This window comes from Dermochelys coriacea, chromosome 10, assembly GCF_009764565.3.
Source record: "Dermochelys coriacea isolate rDerCor1 chromosome 10, rDerCor1.pri.v4, whole genome shotgun sequence".
In the NCBI taxonomy this organism is placed as follows: Eukaryota; Metazoa; Chordata; order Testudines; family Dermochelyidae; genus Dermochelys; species Dermochelys coriacea.
The window spans coordinates 51,306,231-51,324,490 of record NC_050077.1 but is presented as its reverse complement, the minus strand read 5'-3'; the positions used below and the strand labels follow the sequence as shown (position 1 = coordinate 51,324,490).

The following is an 18,260-nucleotide window of genomic DNA, read 5'->3' as shown; positions in this document are numbered from 1 at the left end:
CAGTTCCCGGAGGTGCTTGACCCCCGTTTTGCCCCAGGCCTTGCCCCTACTCCACCCTTCCCCAAAAAACTCTTACCCCCACCCCGCCTCTTCCCGCCCCCACTCTGCCCTGCTCCTCCCCCCAGCACCTCCTGCACACCATTGAACAGTTGATTGTAGTGGGCGGGAGGTGCTGGAGGGGGAGGGGAAAGAGCTGATTGGCTGGGCCGCCAGCGGGCAGGAGGTTGGGGGATGCAGGAGGAGGAGCTGATTAGCAGGCCCCACGAGGGGACAGGAGGGCTGGGGGGGGAGGGAGAGGAGCTGATCGATGGGGCCCGTCAGCTGGCAGGAGGGCTGGGGGAAAAGGGGAAGTAACTGATATGCCGGGCTGCCGGTGCATGCTGAGCATCCACAATTTTTTTTTTCTGTGGGTGCTTCAGCCCCGGAGCACCCCTGGAGTCGGCACCTTTGCTACAGTTGTTCAAAAGGGAAGAAGAATTTGAGATTGGATGAAACCCAGTGGAGTGCATAAGGGATGGGTACACACAGTGTGCAGCATAGATGTGGCTGTCAGGCTTGCCTCAGGTATTCTGCACAGCTAACAGTAACAGACTCAAGAAAAGAGTCTGAAAAACAGCAACATTATGTGGTAGTGTGACTATCTGAAGCACCCAAGGCCTTGTCTACGCTAGGGAAATTCATAATTGAAGCAATAATAGTTGAGCTGTAGTGTAGGACTCAGCACTTTTACTCTACATGTTGCCTAGAGTAGGCTTAGACCATGCAATGGAAAAATGACTAAGTCCTCTTTACAGAACATCCTCCACTATTCCTGCCACTGATGGAGCTGCACTGATGATGAATTACCAGTTTGAATTTTGCTGGCGTAAATGCACCCTCAGAGAGACCAAGCCGAGAAATTGATTATTGGAATTAGACAGACAGACACTGTGACAGACAGAATTTGGCTGGTTAGTACTTTGCTTGTCACTTCATCAGTGTTGTATTCTGCACTGGAACCAGGCCAGGGATCAGTTCATGAGCAGGCTCAGACGCACTGACAGGAAATTGGTAGGCTTTGGTCCATATCGCTCAAGGAACAGAGATAAGAGACAGTACAGTATCTTGTGTGTCTACTGCAATTGAGGCTTTAGCAAAGAGGCTCATTTTGTGAGGTTTTGGATTGCTTTACTTTAGATACAGGGAAAGTAACAGGTCCCCACCATGTGACTGAACACACTTATGAGATGGTAATCTTTTCAAATGAAACAATACTACTGGTCATAGTTTACAGGGTCTTTAACTCACCCCTAGAGGCACTGTGAGCCACAATAGCTCTAATATGTTTAGTGGCTATAAGAGAAAAGAGGTGGGTTATTTGGAGTGCACAAGGAGAATGAAATGTGGTTTCTCTTCTCCCCCTTTCTACAGGAGGGGATGGTCAGACTCTACAGAAGCAAATGCTATACTGGAAAACATTCATTACTAGGCCTAGCACCGATCCAAAACTTACCCAGCAAAAATAGCTCCAACAGCTGACACGAACCATTCTGGAGAGTTAAATCCAAGTATTGCTACGCTGTGGAATCGTTCAAGACCAAGCTTAAAACAAAAGAGCAAACACTGGGATATGTAATGCAGGCATATTAGAGAGAAAGATATAGTCAACACACACAAAAATAGATTTGGGTTCTTTATTATTTATGCATTTAAAAATGTACCCATCCATAGCTCTAGGCATAAGTGCAAAATGTATTAATAAACCATATACACAATATAAATGGAATCACTGTCTGCAATTAACACTCCCTAAGTTCATGCAAACATAAGATTCTGCCACCCTTCACACCCAACTTCCCAGCCCAGCCCAGTCCCTCAAAGAAGGTCTGAAAAACAGAAGGGCTTTGCAACATGAACTGAAGTTCAACAAATATTAGACTTATCCCGTACTCAGAATCTTTACCAAATCCTTTTCACCTTGCCAGGTTAGTTTTGTTTCATTATACTTAGGGCCAGATTGTGGACTTAGTACATAGCCCCGAATGAGGAGTGTTGCAGAGCTGTATGGCCCTGGGGCATCTCTGTGAAGGATTATACTTCAAGTTCCCTGGGGAACAGGGAGAAATATGCATGCTGTACTATCCTTTTAGGATGTTCTCCTGCATGCCCAACCCACTCTGTGGGCTTGTGCAAGGTGGGCCATGAATCTGACCTCTCTATGACCCTCTATGTAATTTGCATCCCCAAGGAAAAGGTCCTCATTCTCAGGAGCACCAGGTCTGAGATTGTGTCCTTTTCCTACCTAGGGCCATACACGAGGAGAAGGCTCTGTGTGCCCTCCCTCCTGTGGCCATAAGGGAACAGAGCACAACCTAGGTGTTCATGTAGCGCTGCTCTTTTACTGTCTATAGTGACAGATGCCATCTGTGCCAACTTTTGTTGGCATTATTTTCTTTTGAACTCATTCTGAAAAATATGCACTAGTTTCTAGAACATAATGAAAACTAACTAACCTACTTGACATTTTAGTATCCAAAGATAATCTAAAGGCCATGCCAACAATCTGCGTCACAGACTCTAAAAAAAAATAGTCAGCCAAGACTCCTGTATTGCGCCTCTGTGACTACCACTCTTGTCTCCCTGATTGTAACTGCTTTCACAAGCGGAGTCTCACCTATTGACTTTGCCACTGTTTCTGCCAACACCTTTACAAGAACAGGCATCAGTGCCATCTGCTACCATTGAAAATATTAGTATCTGTCTGATATACAACTAAAATAGTATAATAAATATAACTATAACAATATAATGTATTAAATAGAAATATTTACTAATTTGCCTCTCATTGCCTTGGTCAATCATAAAAAAGAAAATTGCTAGGCAATTCAGAGATTTAAGAGACACAACTTGTTGGGGCCATCAAATATACAGTCCTTAAAAGGAAGGTAAATCCCATGAGGCATTCCAGGATGACACATCCTCTACTATGGGTTGAGGGGGTCTCATTAATATTTGAATGGTACAGTTACTAGAGATTTACTTCAATAAAGGCTGTTATGCAGAACACGCGATTGCTACTCTTCATAAGGACTGAAAACCCACAGGAATGTTTTCATGCTATGATCTGTAATAAAAAAAACCCTGTATAACAACAAATATGGGTTTGGTTGTTGTTTTTTTAAACATTTACCTTCAAAAAGCTTTTGGCTGCTTTCCAGGAAAGATTGTAATACTCTGCAAATGTGATCTTTTCCCATTTTCCATTCTTTTTGCTGGCCATAGCATTGAGAGGCCCATATTTATCCACAGTCTCTTTGAACATCTGATGAACTGTTATTGGAGTTTGTGAACATAAGTGATCTATTCTCAGCTTGACCACACTATCAGCAAATGTAGTCCATAAAGGCTCTGAAAGGCAAGTTATTATCAAGATAGTAGATCAGTGAAAAAAATAGTGTGTGATCATGTAATTAAAAGACTACTATTATAATGCATATGCATGAAGGATCAAATTAAGGTTGCATGGGCAACTTTAAGGTTGCAAAGTCAAGCAAGCAGAAGCTTAGAAATGCCAGAATAAAAGTTCTTTTAACAGAGGGTATTTTTTTAAAAAGTATAATTTCCTAATTTTTTAGAAAACTTAAAAATTGGGGAAAAAAAGTCATAATGTAGAACCATATTCACCCTCCACCTGATTCATCAGCAAAGTTGCGATCTTTAGAGCCACAGCACAGTCCATTACAACATACGCTCATGGAGTAACTGGTAGCAGTAGACGGCTGTATGTGGACATGAAACTAGAAGGGGATGGACATACACTTTGGATTTAACTACACAGGGTTCAGTCAAAGCGTTTTGACAAGCGTCAGGTAACTCGCAGAATGTAAGTCACACCTGTAGTGCGCACACAGAACATCTGTTCCATGTTCAGTTCACATGGTGTGAATACATGGCAGTGGTTTGCTGAGAACCGAGAGCATAATGTTTTCGGTGAGTATACCATGGTCCTTTATTTCGCAGCTGACCAACATGCATCCTAGAATTGTTTTCGCTGTGATTTGTGGGAAGCCAGGTGATTTCATGTTTTTTTTTTAAATCCCATGTTTCTACTGTCTCCCCCCCCCCATATATCCTTTCTGGGCAGTTTCACACCATTTTTGAATTGCTGTCTTCTGGCATGGACCCAACAATGCTCCATATTGCTATGGTGATAAGCACAAATATGCAGAGGCTGGTTGCCATAGCCAGATGACTTCAGCGGTGGACTTTGCCAGACACACCACTGAGCAGATGATGTTGGAGCAGAAGAGTATTCTGTGGCAGCTGCAGCAGCTCCTCCAGCTGCAGAAGAACACCCTGAGGCAATGGCAGCAGGATGAAGAAGAGGGCAATGCCAAGTCGTTGGAACTAGAACACTGGTTCCTGGATCTGCCACGTGGCATTCAGCATTGTTTCAGTGCCTGGGAAACCAGCATGGATTGGTGGGAGAGGATCGTTTTGCAGACATGGGCCAACCAGCTGTAGTGAGAGAACTTCAGGATGGAAAGGACTACTTTTTTTGTGATCTGTGCAGAACTGACCCAGAGCTGCAGCTACAAGTATGGTAGTACCAATATGCAGTGTGCCATACCCATAGAGAAGCAGGTCACCATTGCCATCTGGAAACCAGCCACCCCAGAATGCTACCGGTCTGTAACTAGCCAACTTGGCATGGGGAGATCAACTGCTGGAGCCACTCTCATGCAGGCCCTATGCCACTGATAAGGTGCTGTCCAGCCAGGTCATAAGCTGGAAGGTGCTCCAAAGATTATTGATGGCTTTGCATGGGGCAACTGATAGAACCTATGTGCCTATCATTTGATACACACACCCCAGCATGCCCCCTCCCATCAGGATGCAGAATTTATAAACAAGAAGGGGTATTTAACCCTGGTGCTTCAAGACCTGGTTGACCACCGCAGCGGGTTTACAGACATAAGTGCAGGCTGGATTAGAAGAGTCCATCGTGCTAGGATCTTTCAGAAATCCATTCTATTTAAATTAATCGGAAAAGGACTGTTTTTCCCTGAGGACTACTGTGGACATTAACTAGGAAACTATCTAAAGGTTTATTAATTAAGAAAAAGAAATAAGAAAGTTATTTACAGGTTAAAGCAATCAAACATATACACACAAATAAGTTATCTAAATCCTAAAAGTGCCAGAGTTTTAGTGATCTATCAATTCAAAGTCTCTTTCAGGGTGGACCCAAGAGGCAGCCCCAGGGGATCTCTGTCTTCAGTTTGGTGTCTCTAGACCTGTCAGAGTTCGAACAGCCAAAAAGATGGAAAATGTTCATGTGACTTTGTTTTATTTTTCATTCAACTTCTAAGACACAGGGCAAGCTTCCTTGCACAAAGTATTTCCTGGTGCAATAGGACCATTAAGCAATCTTTTTTATTGCGGTGTTCCTTGATGGCCCAACTGATTTTGATAGTCCTTTGGGATGGGCAGGGAACAAGTCCCGTGCCTGGGTTCACAAGTTCAGAGCAAACATTCTCAAAGACATAAAGCAAAACGTACATGTTTTCTTATAGCAAGGAATACCGACATTGCATGTGAGCAACTTGCAATCATTTTGTAGAGTCTAAATACTAAATATATTCTTATAAAATTAACACCTATTTTGAGCAAAATTAACATACAGGCGAACTGATCTGGTTTCCAGCTGTGAGTTTGTTAGGTCTAAGGTAATGCCTGCAGTCTGGCTGGCAGGTAGCCTGCCAGCATCACAGCCTCCTCATCAGAAGCTATTTCATGTCAGTTAGAAGTGGAATCAACTCTGAGAGGAAGTATCTGATATTCATTTTGTTTTTTATATACTATCAAACAAGATTCAGAGAATGGAAGTCAGTCTGATCTCTTCTTAATACTATGTTACGTTAGGCACAGACCAGTAAACAGTAGGTTGCTATTTGGTATGAATTATTATAAATCCTTACAGCAATTTTTGTTATAAATACTTCAAAACAAACAAAATAAGCTCTTTGCACATGCCAGAGCTTTAATGCTTTTTCAGTCTGATTGCTTTACAAGGAAGCAAAAGAGAAAGCAAACCTTAAGCTAGCTTGCATGACTTGCTATGAAACTTTGAGCTTTTTTCACAATATTGCCTCATAACAAAATATTAAACTTCAGGACTAAAAAAAATGAATTTATTATCTGATATATCTTGGCATCTGGAAAACTGCCAGATGGTGGAACAGCCCAGCATATGCACAACTAAGCAGGGCCTTTCAGTTTCCTGACAGCAGGATATATTCCCACTCCCATGCTCCAACTGCTGTCATTGAATAATCTATTTTTTTATTTTCACATCAAATCCCACTTGGGTTGCCAAAGAACTGGCCTATCCTTTTCATGGGAGAGTCACAGATCTAGCAGTTGATGGGTTAGGGGAAAGGGAGGGAAAAGATTAAGCTGTGACTGTGTTCTTCCATAGTTCTTGCACAGTTGTTTCATTCCCAACAATGACTCCACATATGCCAAAATTGAAGCTGACAAGAAGTCTATTTCACAGTCTGGACATGATGGCTTCCGAAACGACATTTGTGTCCCCAGCCAGATATGTCCAAAAATGGGTGGAAAAGCAATCCAGAGCAGCATAAAGACGCCATAAAGTTGGCATAGTTGGTATCCTGAGTATTCCACAGCATAAGGGGATTTCCCAGGTGCATTAGAGTCAGTGTGGAAGGCATAGTCTGGGGAAAGAGGATGTGGCCAGAGAGCAGCTGCACTCTACCGCTGGGGAAGTTGGGAGCAATTCAGAGCAGTCCTGAGTCCTGGAGCTGCTCTAAATTGTGCCTCGACCAAACCAGCCTTCAAAATGCCTTAAGATAGGGAAAAATGTGGGACAAAGATCCAAAATGAGGGGCACATAAAATTATTCTTGCAGAAAACTTAAAATGTTGAGGGATTCATCCCTTTAGTGTAAACAGGCTATAACTTCAGTTCCATGATTCTTTAGTTCTAATGTAAATAACTTTCAGCAATAAAAGTGAGGGTACACCAGATAGGTATGCAGCATAGCTAGCTTGGGAACTAAAATGATCAATGCCTCTTGAAATAAGGTATAACTGAGATATATGGATTGAGGAGTCACAAAGGTAGCATAAAGCTGACTTTTCTCCCTTGGTTCCATGCTGAGTCCAGCTTAATCAGACCAGAGGATACAGCCTAGCTGTAGAGAATTATAAAAATTACAAATGAAAGTAAAAGTAGAGAATAAAGACAGACTGCACAGGAAATTAAGTCAATGAGACTTTTCAAGTTCACAAGAAGTGAAGGAGGATTTGGGGCCACAAAGAGAAGTCAGCAATCACTGATTGAAAAGTGTTAAACATTGCTTAAAAAGTTAGTCATTTGCTACTATGTCTCAGGAATTGGCTCCAAATAAAGAGTAAAGCAGAATGAAAACTGAAAGAAGCTGTGGCAGATAGCAGACAAAGGACCACTACATAACAATACAGCATTTCTTGATTAGAAATTTGCTCTCATTCTAAGAAAAAAAGCTTGTAAGACTATGTGTAACAGTACCAGCTGGTAACCCCTGCCATAATATTTAACTAGCATATCCCACATTAATCATAAGGCAGCACCACACAACTGTGTCATTTCAATTTACGAAAGAACATAAGAACAGCTATACAGAGTCAGACCAATGGTCCATCTAACCCAGTATCCTGTCTTCCAACAGTGGATAGTGCAAGGTACTTCAAAGGGAATAACTAGAACAGGCAACCATCGAGTGATCCATTCCCTGTCATCCACTCCCAGCTTCTGGCAATCAGAGGCTAGGGACACCCAGAGCATGGGGTTGCATCCCTGACGATCTTGGCTAATAGCTATTGATGGACCTATCCTCCATGACCTTATCTAATTCTTTTTTTGAACCCCGTTATACTTTTGGCCTTCACAACATCCCCTGGCAATGAGTTCCACAGGTTGACTGTATATTGTGTGAAGAAGTATTTTCTTTTGTTTGTTTTAAACCTGTTGCCTCTTAATTTCATTGGATGATCCCCTGGCTCTTGTATTATGTTAAGGGGTAATAACACTTCCTTATTCACTTTCTCCACATCAGTCACGATTTTGTAGACCTCTATCATATCCCCTCTTAGTTATCTGTTTTCCAAGCTGAAAAGTCCCAATCTTTTTAATCTCTCCTCATACAGAAGCTGTTCCATACCCTTAATTACTTTTCTGCCCTTCTCTGTACCTTTTCCAATTCTAATATATCTTTTTTGAGATGGAGTGACCAAAAATCATTGGAGATTTTTAAAAGCAGGTTAGACAAACACCTGTCAGGAATGGTCTAGAATGATAATACTTAGTCCTGCCATGAGTGCAGGGGACTGGACTAGATGACCTCTCGAGGTCCATTCCAGTCCTATGATTCTATGAAAACGACACACAGTATTGAAGATGTGGGATTACCATGGATTTATATAGTGGCATTATGATATTTTCTGTTTTATCATCTATCCCTTTCTAACATTCTGTTAGATTTTTTGACTGCTGTACCACATTGAGTGGATGTTTTCAAAGAACTATCCACAATGACTCCAAGACCTCTTTCCTGATTAGTTGTAGCTAAATTAGACCCCATCATTTTGTATGTAGAGTTGGGATTATGTTTTCCAATGTGCATTACTTTGCATTTATCAGCATTGAATTCCATCTGCCATTTTGTTGCCCAGTCACCCAGTTTTGTGAGATCCCTTTGTAACTCTTTGCAGTCTGCTTTGGATATAACTATCTTGAGTAATTTTGTATTTTCTGCAAATTTTGCCACTTCTTTGTTTGCCCCTTTTTCCAGATCATTTAGGAATATGTTGAATAGCACTGGTCCCAGTACAGGTCCATGTGGGACAACACTATTTACCTCTCTCCATTCTGAAAACTGACCATTTATTCCTATCCTTTGTTTACTTTTAACCTGTTACTGATGTATGAGGACCTTCCCTCTTAACCCATAACTGCTTACTTTGCTTAAAAGCCTTTGGCAAGGGACCTTGTTAAAGGCTTTCTGAAAATCCAAGTACACTGTTTCCACTGGATCACCCTTATACATATTTGTTGACCCCCTCAAAGAATTCTAATAGATTAGTGAGGCATGATTTCCCTTTACAAAATCCGTGTTGACTCTTCCTCAACAAATTGTGTTTATCTGTGTGTCTGATAATTCTGTTCTTTACTATAGTTTTAACCAATTTGTCTAGTTCTGAAATTAGGTTTACCGGCCTGTAATTGCCAGGATCACCTCTGGAGCCCTTTTTAAAAATTAGCTATCCACCAGTTATGTGGTACAGAGTCTGATTTAAATGATAGGTTATATACCACAGCTAGTAGTTCTGCAATTTTATACTTGAGTTCCTTCAGAACTCTTGAGTGAATACCATCTGGTCTTGGTGACTTATTACTGTTTAATTTATCAATTTATTCCAAAGCCTCCTCTACTGACACCTCAGTCTAGGACAGTTCTTCAGATTTGTCACCTAAAAAGAATGGCTCAGGTGTGGGAATCTCCCTCATATCCTCTGAGGCGAAGACCAATGCAAATAATTCATTTAGCTTCTCTTCAATGGCCTAATCTTCCTTTAATGCTTCTTTAGCACCTTGATCATTCAGTAGCCCCACTGATTGTTTGGCAGGCTTCCTGTTTCTGATGTACTTAAAAAAAAATTGCTGTTAGTTTTTGAGTCTTTAGCTAGTTTCTTTTCAAATTCTTTTTTGGCCTGCCTAATTATACTTTTACACTTGACTTGCCAGAGTTTATACACCTTTCTACTTTCCTCTGTAGGATTTAACTTCCAGTTTTTAAAGAATGCCTTTTTGTCTCTAACCACTTGTTTTGCTTTGTTATTTAACGATGGTGGCACTTTTTTTGTCTTCTTACGATGTTTTTACCCCAAATTAAATTGAGTCACTACCATGGTGTTTTTAAAAAGTTTCCATGCAGCTTGCAGGTGTTTCACTTTTGGGACTGTACCTTTTAATTTCTGTTTAACAAGCTTCCTCATTTTTGTGTAATTCCACTTTCTGAAGTTAAATTCTACTGTGATGGGCTTCTTTGGTGTCCCTCCTCTACATAAGGATGTTAAATTTAATTATATTATGGTCGTTATTACCAAGTGGTTCAGCTATATTCACAGCTTGGACCAGATCCTGTGCTCCACTTAGGACTAAATCAAGAATTGCCTCTCCCCTTGTGGGTTCCAGGACTAGCTATTCCAAGAAGCAGTCATTTATAGTGTCAAGAAACTTTATCTCTGCATCCCGTCCTGAGGTGACTGTATCCAGTCAATATGGAGATAGTTGACATCCCCCATTATTATTGAGTTTTTATTTTTATAGCCTCTCCAATCTCCCAGAGCATTTCACAATTGCCATCACCATCCTGGTCATGTGGTGGGTAGTTTATTCCTACTTCTCTAGTCTTATTATTCAAGCATGAGAATTTATATCCAGAGAAATTTAATGTTACTGTTTGAATCATTTAAGATTTTTATTCTATTTGACTCCATGCTTTCTTTTACATATAGTGCCACTCCCCCACCAGCAAGACCTACTATAGATTTTTGTTATAGATTTTGTATCCTGGTATTACCATGTCCCATTGCTTATCATCATTCCACCAAGTTTCTGCGGTGCCTATTATATTAATATCCTCACTCCTTTTATTGTTTCCTTCTCTCTGTCTCATGTCCTTAGCTAGCTATTAAATAGTACTAATCTCTAACACAGGAAGCTCGTATGTCTAGTTTTTAAGAGTAGGGGAAGGACATCTGAGTTCTATTCCCAGCTCTGTCACAGACACACTGTATGACCTTGAACAAGTTGTTTAACCTCTATGTGCCTTAGTTTCCCCATCTGTAAACTGAGAATAATAATCATTACACCTCAGAGATGTTGAGATTTAATTAATTAAAGCTTGTAATGTGCTTTGAGATCACTGAGTAAAAGGCACCAGAAAAATTGAAATTCGTAATCAAGGTGAAGATTGATGTCAAAAATTTCAACTGAAATAAAAAATGGAAAATCAAGGAGAATAATGACCAATACTATCCCCAAGGATATATCTATCACAGGCTATAATAAAATAAAAAATATGATTATATCATCGAGTGGTTATAGCGTGTCTGGACTCATAGGTTCTCTTTCAGCTCTGCCAACTAATTCACTGTATGACCTTGGGTTTACCTCTTTGTGGTATGGTATATCGTAGAATGAAGATAATATTATTTGCCTATCCCAAAAATGCTTTGATATCTTCAAAGCATGGATGCACAATAGAAGTACAAATTATTATTATAAGGTTGTCCCTTACAGCCCAGAAAAGTTCATCTTCAATTATTTATTTATATTTTATGCTGTCACTCTTGCAAAGTCTAGTGTTGCCTGAGACATAATTGTGAATCTGTGCTCTGGCAATGTTTATCTTCAGTTTGATGGAGCAAGTTAGTGCAAAAAACAGTGCATCCTATCTGCTGTAAAAATATCAACAGAATAGGAAGTGTTATTTAAACAGAAGACTGGAAATTCAAATTAACATTACTTTGAATAAACATGACTCCAGTAGATTTGTGCCTCCACACTTCACTTGGGACACTTTCCAGAGATGGCTATCACACAGCTCTATGAAGCAACGTTCCCAAGACTAATACAAGAGAAGAAGGAAATAGGCGGTAATCAGTCATAGCACAATGACAGGTTTCAGAGTAGCAGCCATGTTAGTCTGTATTTGCAAAAAGAAAAGGAGTACTTGTGGCACCTGAGAGACTAACAAATTTATTAGAGCATAAGCTTTCGTGAGCTACAGCTCACTTCATCGGATGCATGAAGTGAGCTGTAGCTCACGAAAGCTTATGCTCTAATAAATTTGTTAGTCTCTCAGGTGCCACAAGTACTCCTTTTCTTTTTGCAAATACAGACTAACACGGCTGCTACTCTGAAACCTGTCATAATCTCGAAAGTGTCTCTATTTTACATACATGGCAGAAGGGCATTGCTGGCACATTGGCCAAACCGGACAGTCTCTACGTAAAAGAATAAATGGACAGAAATCAGATGTCAAGAATTATAACATTCAAAAACCAGTCGGAGAACACTTCAATCTCTGGTCACTCGATTACAGACCTAAAAGTGGCAATATTACAACAAAAAAGCTTCAAAAACAGACTCCAACGAGAGACTGCTGAATTGGAATTAATTTGCAAACTAGACACCATTATATTAGGCTTGAATAAAGACTGGGAGTGGATGTGTCATTACACAAAGTAAAACTATTTCTCTGTGTTTGTTTCCCCCTTCCTCCTCCCCACTGCTCCTCACACGTTCTTGTCAATTGCTGGAAATGGCCCATCTTGATTATCACTACAAAAGTTTTTTTTTCCCTCTCCTGCTGGTAATGGTTCACCTTAAATGATCGCTCTCATTATAGTGTGCATGGTAACACCAATTGTTTCATGTTCTCTGTGTATATAAAATCATCCTACTGTATTTTCCACTGCATGCATCTGATGAAGTTGGCTGTAGCCCACGAAAGCTTATGCTCAAATAAATTTGTTAGTCTTTAAGGTGCCACAAATACTCCTGTTCTTTTTGCGGGTATAGACTAACACGGCTGCTACTCTGAAATCTAAATCAAAAGACGCTCTTGTCCTATATACTTGAACCATCAGGGAGAACACTAAAAGATACCACCTCATGTCTATGTTGACACGATGCAAGACTCAGGGTTTCTTCTCCACCAGTCATAATCTTTATTGTCAGTTTAATTCATTTCTCCTAGCTCTTGGAGTTGGCCACTTATGAAGTTGTTGTTTATGCAATTACGTGTCTCCTGCTGCTACATATCACAAGCACATAGGAGAAAGAACAACTATATTGTGTTCTGGTTTTCAAGCAGGTGAAGAAGAGCTGGACTTCTGGAGCAGATTGACTCGTTGTTGGAAGAAAAATTAGGCAATACAGAGCCAGAATATGTTTTTTCTAATCTACTGTAGTCACAGAGATAGCAAAAGCACATATTTAAGGGAAGAGAACATGTTAGCAACACTTCTAGATCCGTGTCTCAAAAGAAAACTCCAAATTTCTATTCACTGCAGATGTGGTATGTAGCTCAACAGTTCCCCAGAAACAAGTGTTAAATATCACATTACTCTCTTTATTATCCACACCAACTAAAATGCACTTCAGAACATTCCCGGGACTCATTTTGCTCTTACTTGTACAAGTTTTATACTGGCTTTGGTGGGGTTACTTCTGATTCACACCAGCATAACTGAGAACAGAATCAGGCTCACTGAGATTGGACTACAAGCTGTCAGGAACAGTATCCCCGATAATGTCACAGCAAACCTGGTGGCTGAACTTTGTGACTTTGTTGTCACCCATAACTATTTCATATTTGGGGACAATGTATACCTTCAAATCAGCGGCACTGCTATGGGTACCCGCATGGCCCCACAGTATGCCAACATTTCTATGGCTGACTTAGAACAAGGCTTCCTCAGCTCTCATCCCCTAATACTCCTACTCTACTTGCGCTACATTGATGACATCTTCATCATCTGGACCCATGGAAAAACAGTCCTTGAGGAATTCCACCATGATTTCAACAATTTCCATCCCACCATCAACCTCAGCCTGGACCAGTCCACACAAGAGATCCACTTCCTGGACACTACGGTGCTAATAAGCGATGGTCACATAAACACCACCCTATATCGGAAACCTACTGACCGCTATTCCTACCTACATGCCTCTAGCTTTCATCCCGATCATACCACACGATCCATTGTCTACAGCCAACCTCTACGATACAACTGCATTCGCTCCAACCCCTCACACAGAGACAAACACCTACAAGATCTCTATCAAGCATTCTTACAACTACAATACCCACCTGCTGAAGTGAAGAAACAGATTGACAGAGCCAGAAGAATACCCAGAAGTCACCTACTACAGGACAGCCCAACAAAGAAAATAACAGAACGCCACTAGCCATCACCTTCAGCCCCCAACTAAAACCTCTCCAGCACATCATCAAGGATCTACAACCTATCCTGAAGGACGACCCATCACTCTCACAGATCTTGGGAGACAGGCCAGTTCTTGCTTACAGACAGCCCCCCAACCTGAAGCAAATACTCACCAGCAACCACACACCACACAACAGAACCACTAACCCAGGAACCTATCCTTGCAACAAAGCCCGTTGCCAACTCTGTCCACATATCTATTCAGGGGACACCATCATAGGGCCTAATCACATCAGCCACAATATCAGAGGCTCTTTCACCTGCCCATCTACCAATGTGATATATGCCATCATGTGCCAGCAATGCCCCTCTGCCATGTACATTGGTCAAACTGGACAGTCTCTACGTAAAAGAATAAATGGACACAAATCAGAGGTCAAGAATTATAACATTCAAAAACCAGTTGGAGAACACTTCAATCTCTCTGGTCACTCGATTACAGACCTAAAAGTGGCAATACTTCAACAAAAAAACTTCAGAAACAGACTCCAATGAGAGACTGCTGAATTGGAATTAATTTGCAAACTGGATACAATTAACTTAGGCTTAAATAGAGACTGGGAATGGATGAGTCATTACACAAAGTAAAACTATTTCCCCATATTTATTCCCCCCCCCTGTTCCTCAGACATTCTTGTCAACTGCTGGAAATGGCCCACCTTGATTATCACTACAAAAGGTTCTTCCCCCCCACCCCCACTCTCCTGCTAGTAATAGCTCACCTTAAGTGATCACTCTGGTTACAGTGTGTATGGTAACACCCATTGTTTCCATGTTCTCTATGTATATAAATCTCCCCACTGTATTTTCCACTGAATGCATCCAATGAAGTGAGCTGTAGCTCACAAAAGCTTATGCTCAAATAAATTTGTTAGTCTCTAAGGTGCCACAAGTACTCCTTTTCTTTTTGAGATTAGGCTGAGTCACTGCAGTGCTATGACATATTCTAAGGACCTGGAGACTGGAAACCAGGTCTGCAGAGCCTGGGGTAACTAATATTTCCACAGTACCACCAAGAGGCCATGGTCAGGGAGCACTGTGGAGAATAGGTGCCGCAGGAAATACCACCTATGAGACCCAGAGTGACTGTATCCTGCTGCCTTCTGATTGGAAAAGTGCCTTCACTTAACCCCAGGAAGTTGTCTGGGTAACCACACAGATCTTGGTCTGCTGCAACACCAGACTTTGCCTTGTCTTCTGATCTCTGACTCCAGCCTGACTTCAACCTGGATTCTTGCCTTTTGATTCTAACCTGGTACTACCTTTGATCTCCAGCCATAGGTGACTGGTAACTGCTGGGTGGGTGGGCACAATGGCAGAACCTCCCTCCCCTTGTTACCAGAGCCCTGGTCCACTTCCTGGTGACTGCCAAGGTACCTTTCAGCAATACCCTCTTGACCATGGCACCCCCTGACCACCCCTCTTTGGTTGTAGCCCACCCGTAAGACCAGCCCTGCCAGGGTCGGCCTTAGGGAAAATGGCACCCTGGGTGAACTTATATTTTGGTGCCCTGGCCCCCGCTGCCTCCCCCAGTCCCCCATCCATCCCCTGCATTGCCCCTGGCCCTTGCTGCCTCCTCTTGTCCCTTAACCCATCCCCCAGTCATCCCTAGCCCCCCATTGCCTCCCTGGGCTCCCCACCCACCTCCCTATTGCCCCAGCCCTTGCTGACTCTCCCAGACCCCCCACCCATTGACCCTGGCCCCTGCTACCTCCCTGGGCTCCCCACCCCAGCCCTAGCTCCCCTGGGCCCAGCTGCCAACCCTCTCCCATTGCCCCACGTGACTCCCTGAGCTTCCTTCCGTTCACCCCAGCAGGTAACTGCAGCTGCAGGCTTCCCCGTGCCCCCTCTGGCAGAGAGCTGTGCTGTCAGTCCAACCTCACTTCTCTGCTCTGGGTGACAAATAGTAGGGCTCAGCAGGAGCGCTTATGGCTGGTGCCTTTCCCAGGCATGTCCCTTCAGCAGTATTCAGTCCAACTCCCATCCTGACAAAAATCTGGGGTGTGTGTGACCCCACATGCCCCCCTCCCCACATGTTGCCTATGCCAGTCTTTGACCCTGGCCTGACTCTGACCCTGACTCTTGTTTATGGAACCTAGCCTTGCAATTCCTCCAACTCTGGCCTGGTGACTCTTGTCCCTGGTGGGTAGGCCTCAGGCCAGATCTGACCACTAGACATGACTGCCTACATCCCGGTCCCTTACAGGTGTATACAGGATAGCTATATGAACTTGAATACCCTTTCAGTGTCTAATGTGACTGCTTGTAGAAAAAGAAAAACTGAAAATAGCTCTGCATCCTGGAAAATAAACCAAAGGATTCTAAAGGAGCTGATTATTCCATTTCCTAGAGGGCTTTGTAAGAGCATCAGCAAATGAAAATAACTTTTCTGCTCTCACATAGGAGAGGCACGTGCTGACATAGAAAGAGCCTGGGAAGGAACTACTGGCTAAAGGCTGAATGAGATGATTATTCATTTTCAGAAAAGCAAAATAAGTACCATGCACAGTTGAAGAACTACTATGCATAGTTTGAAGATCAAATTCTATTAGAGGTATAGACGGGTGATGAACTCAGAGCACTAACTGAAACCAAGGTGGAACTAAAAAACGACCCTTTCATATTTTTTTTAAATGCACTATGACATAGCAAATTGTATATGTAGATACATTGAGCCCATCAGCAAAGTAAATGGCCATTTCATCTCAAAGGAGTTAGCACAACTAAGTGCATCCTATAATTCCTTGGTGTAGTAGATGGCAAGGTTTATGTGTCCTCTTCTTGTAGCTTTGATTGCTCCTGCCCCCTTTGGCACTTTTCTGTGTCACTTTTTCCCTACTGAAGCATGACACTGATTAAGATTACTTGTCTGGATTCTGGGGACAGCTGGCTGAATCATTCACTGCATATTAGAGCTGGTCAGAAATCCCCCCCCCCCCCCAAGGAAGGATTTTTCCCCTAAAGTATAGAGAACCAAAATATTTTGATTCAGATATGCCTTATAGGAACTGCAGTTTGGGTGCTCATGTCTCCCCCCCCCCCAATTCTTCTCTGTGGGCTGAGCTCCCTGCTTGGATTAAATTTCCTGGGATGTACCGTGGTCTCTCCCTCTGGTGGGGAGGCAGTTCTTCATGGAAGCCTGAGCCTAGAGGAGAATGGGAGATATAAGCAAATGAACTGCAGCTCTCAAGGCACCACAGTGGCAGATCCAAATACAAATATTTCAGTTTTCAGGCAATTGTTTTTTCAACAACAACAAACCGTTTCCCGTGCAAAGCAGATGCTTTTTGTGAAAAAATTGTTTAGCTGAAAACCCAGTTCTCCAGGGAAAAACAGTTTCAATAAAACAAATTTGAGTAGCCCTCTAAATTATGTATTTTCTGACCAGATTAGCTGACTTTCTGTTTACAAGTCTTTCAAGAACTGATCCTGGTTTATACAAACATAGGTATCATTCACAATTTTTGCTAAATAGTTTATATGAACTTATGACAGCCTATGGGCTTTCTGTAAACTGTTTACTGACTATTTGCTATTCACTTTTCATGGTGTATGACTGAACTCCTATGTCACATAGTATTGTTTCCACTGCCTGACTGAATGGCTGAAAATTTTTTAAACAGAGTAATAAATAGCAAATACAATTTCTGGTACAAATTTTCAGCCATCCAATGGCTGATTGTTTGCATGGTGGTGAATAACTATAAGCCCCCCCAAGAAAAAGAGGGGAGTGAATTCTCCATGTTTATTCACAAAAATATTTACAAATCACTTTAACTCAGGGATGTAAATGATTCTGGGGTGCAGAATTCTGACATTCAAGTGAGACAGATTCTGGGATGGATATAAGATCCAAAGGTGACTATTGCACATGGTTCAGCAGAAACAATTTCACATCTGAGAGAAGGAAACAATTGGCAGACTGAGAAACTGAGTGTGGGATTGACTGATGGAGGAGCGATCACAACAGTTCCAAGCTCTATTCTGGGATATCCCATTAAGTGCACCACCCTGAGCAGTTGCTTAGTTAGCCTATGCCTAAAACCAATCCAGATGTACCTTGCAAAACATTAACATTCATGATAAGCCTGATGATTCTGCAAAGTGCTAAGGGATACTTGACTCTAATGGGACATGACAGTGCTCAGCACTTTCAAGGAGGCGTTCCTCATCAGCCAGGATTCCTCACTGTTCTGA

The 18,260-nt window shown here is 42.0% G+C and overlaps 1 protein-coding gene across 7 annotated transcripts in view; it reads right to left on the bottom strand.

Annotated features, from left to right (window-relative positions):
• ACSBG1 (acyl-CoA synthetase bubblegum family member 1) overlaps positions 1–18,260 on the bottom strand; it is a 77,009-nt gene that overhangs the window by 35,187 nt on the left and 23,562 nt on the right. For all 7 annotated transcript variants that reach the window (XM_043494473.1, XM_038420464.2, XM_043494475.1 and 4 more), the window contains 2 exons: positions 3,170–3,387; positions 1,493–1,581 (listed from right to left, as the gene is read on the bottom strand). In XM_043494473.1, coding sequence (XP_043350408.1) covers positions 1,493–1,581; positions 3,170–3,387 — 307 coding nt within the window. The remainder of the gene's footprint in view (positions 1–1,492; positions 1,582–3,169; positions 3,388–18,260) is intronic.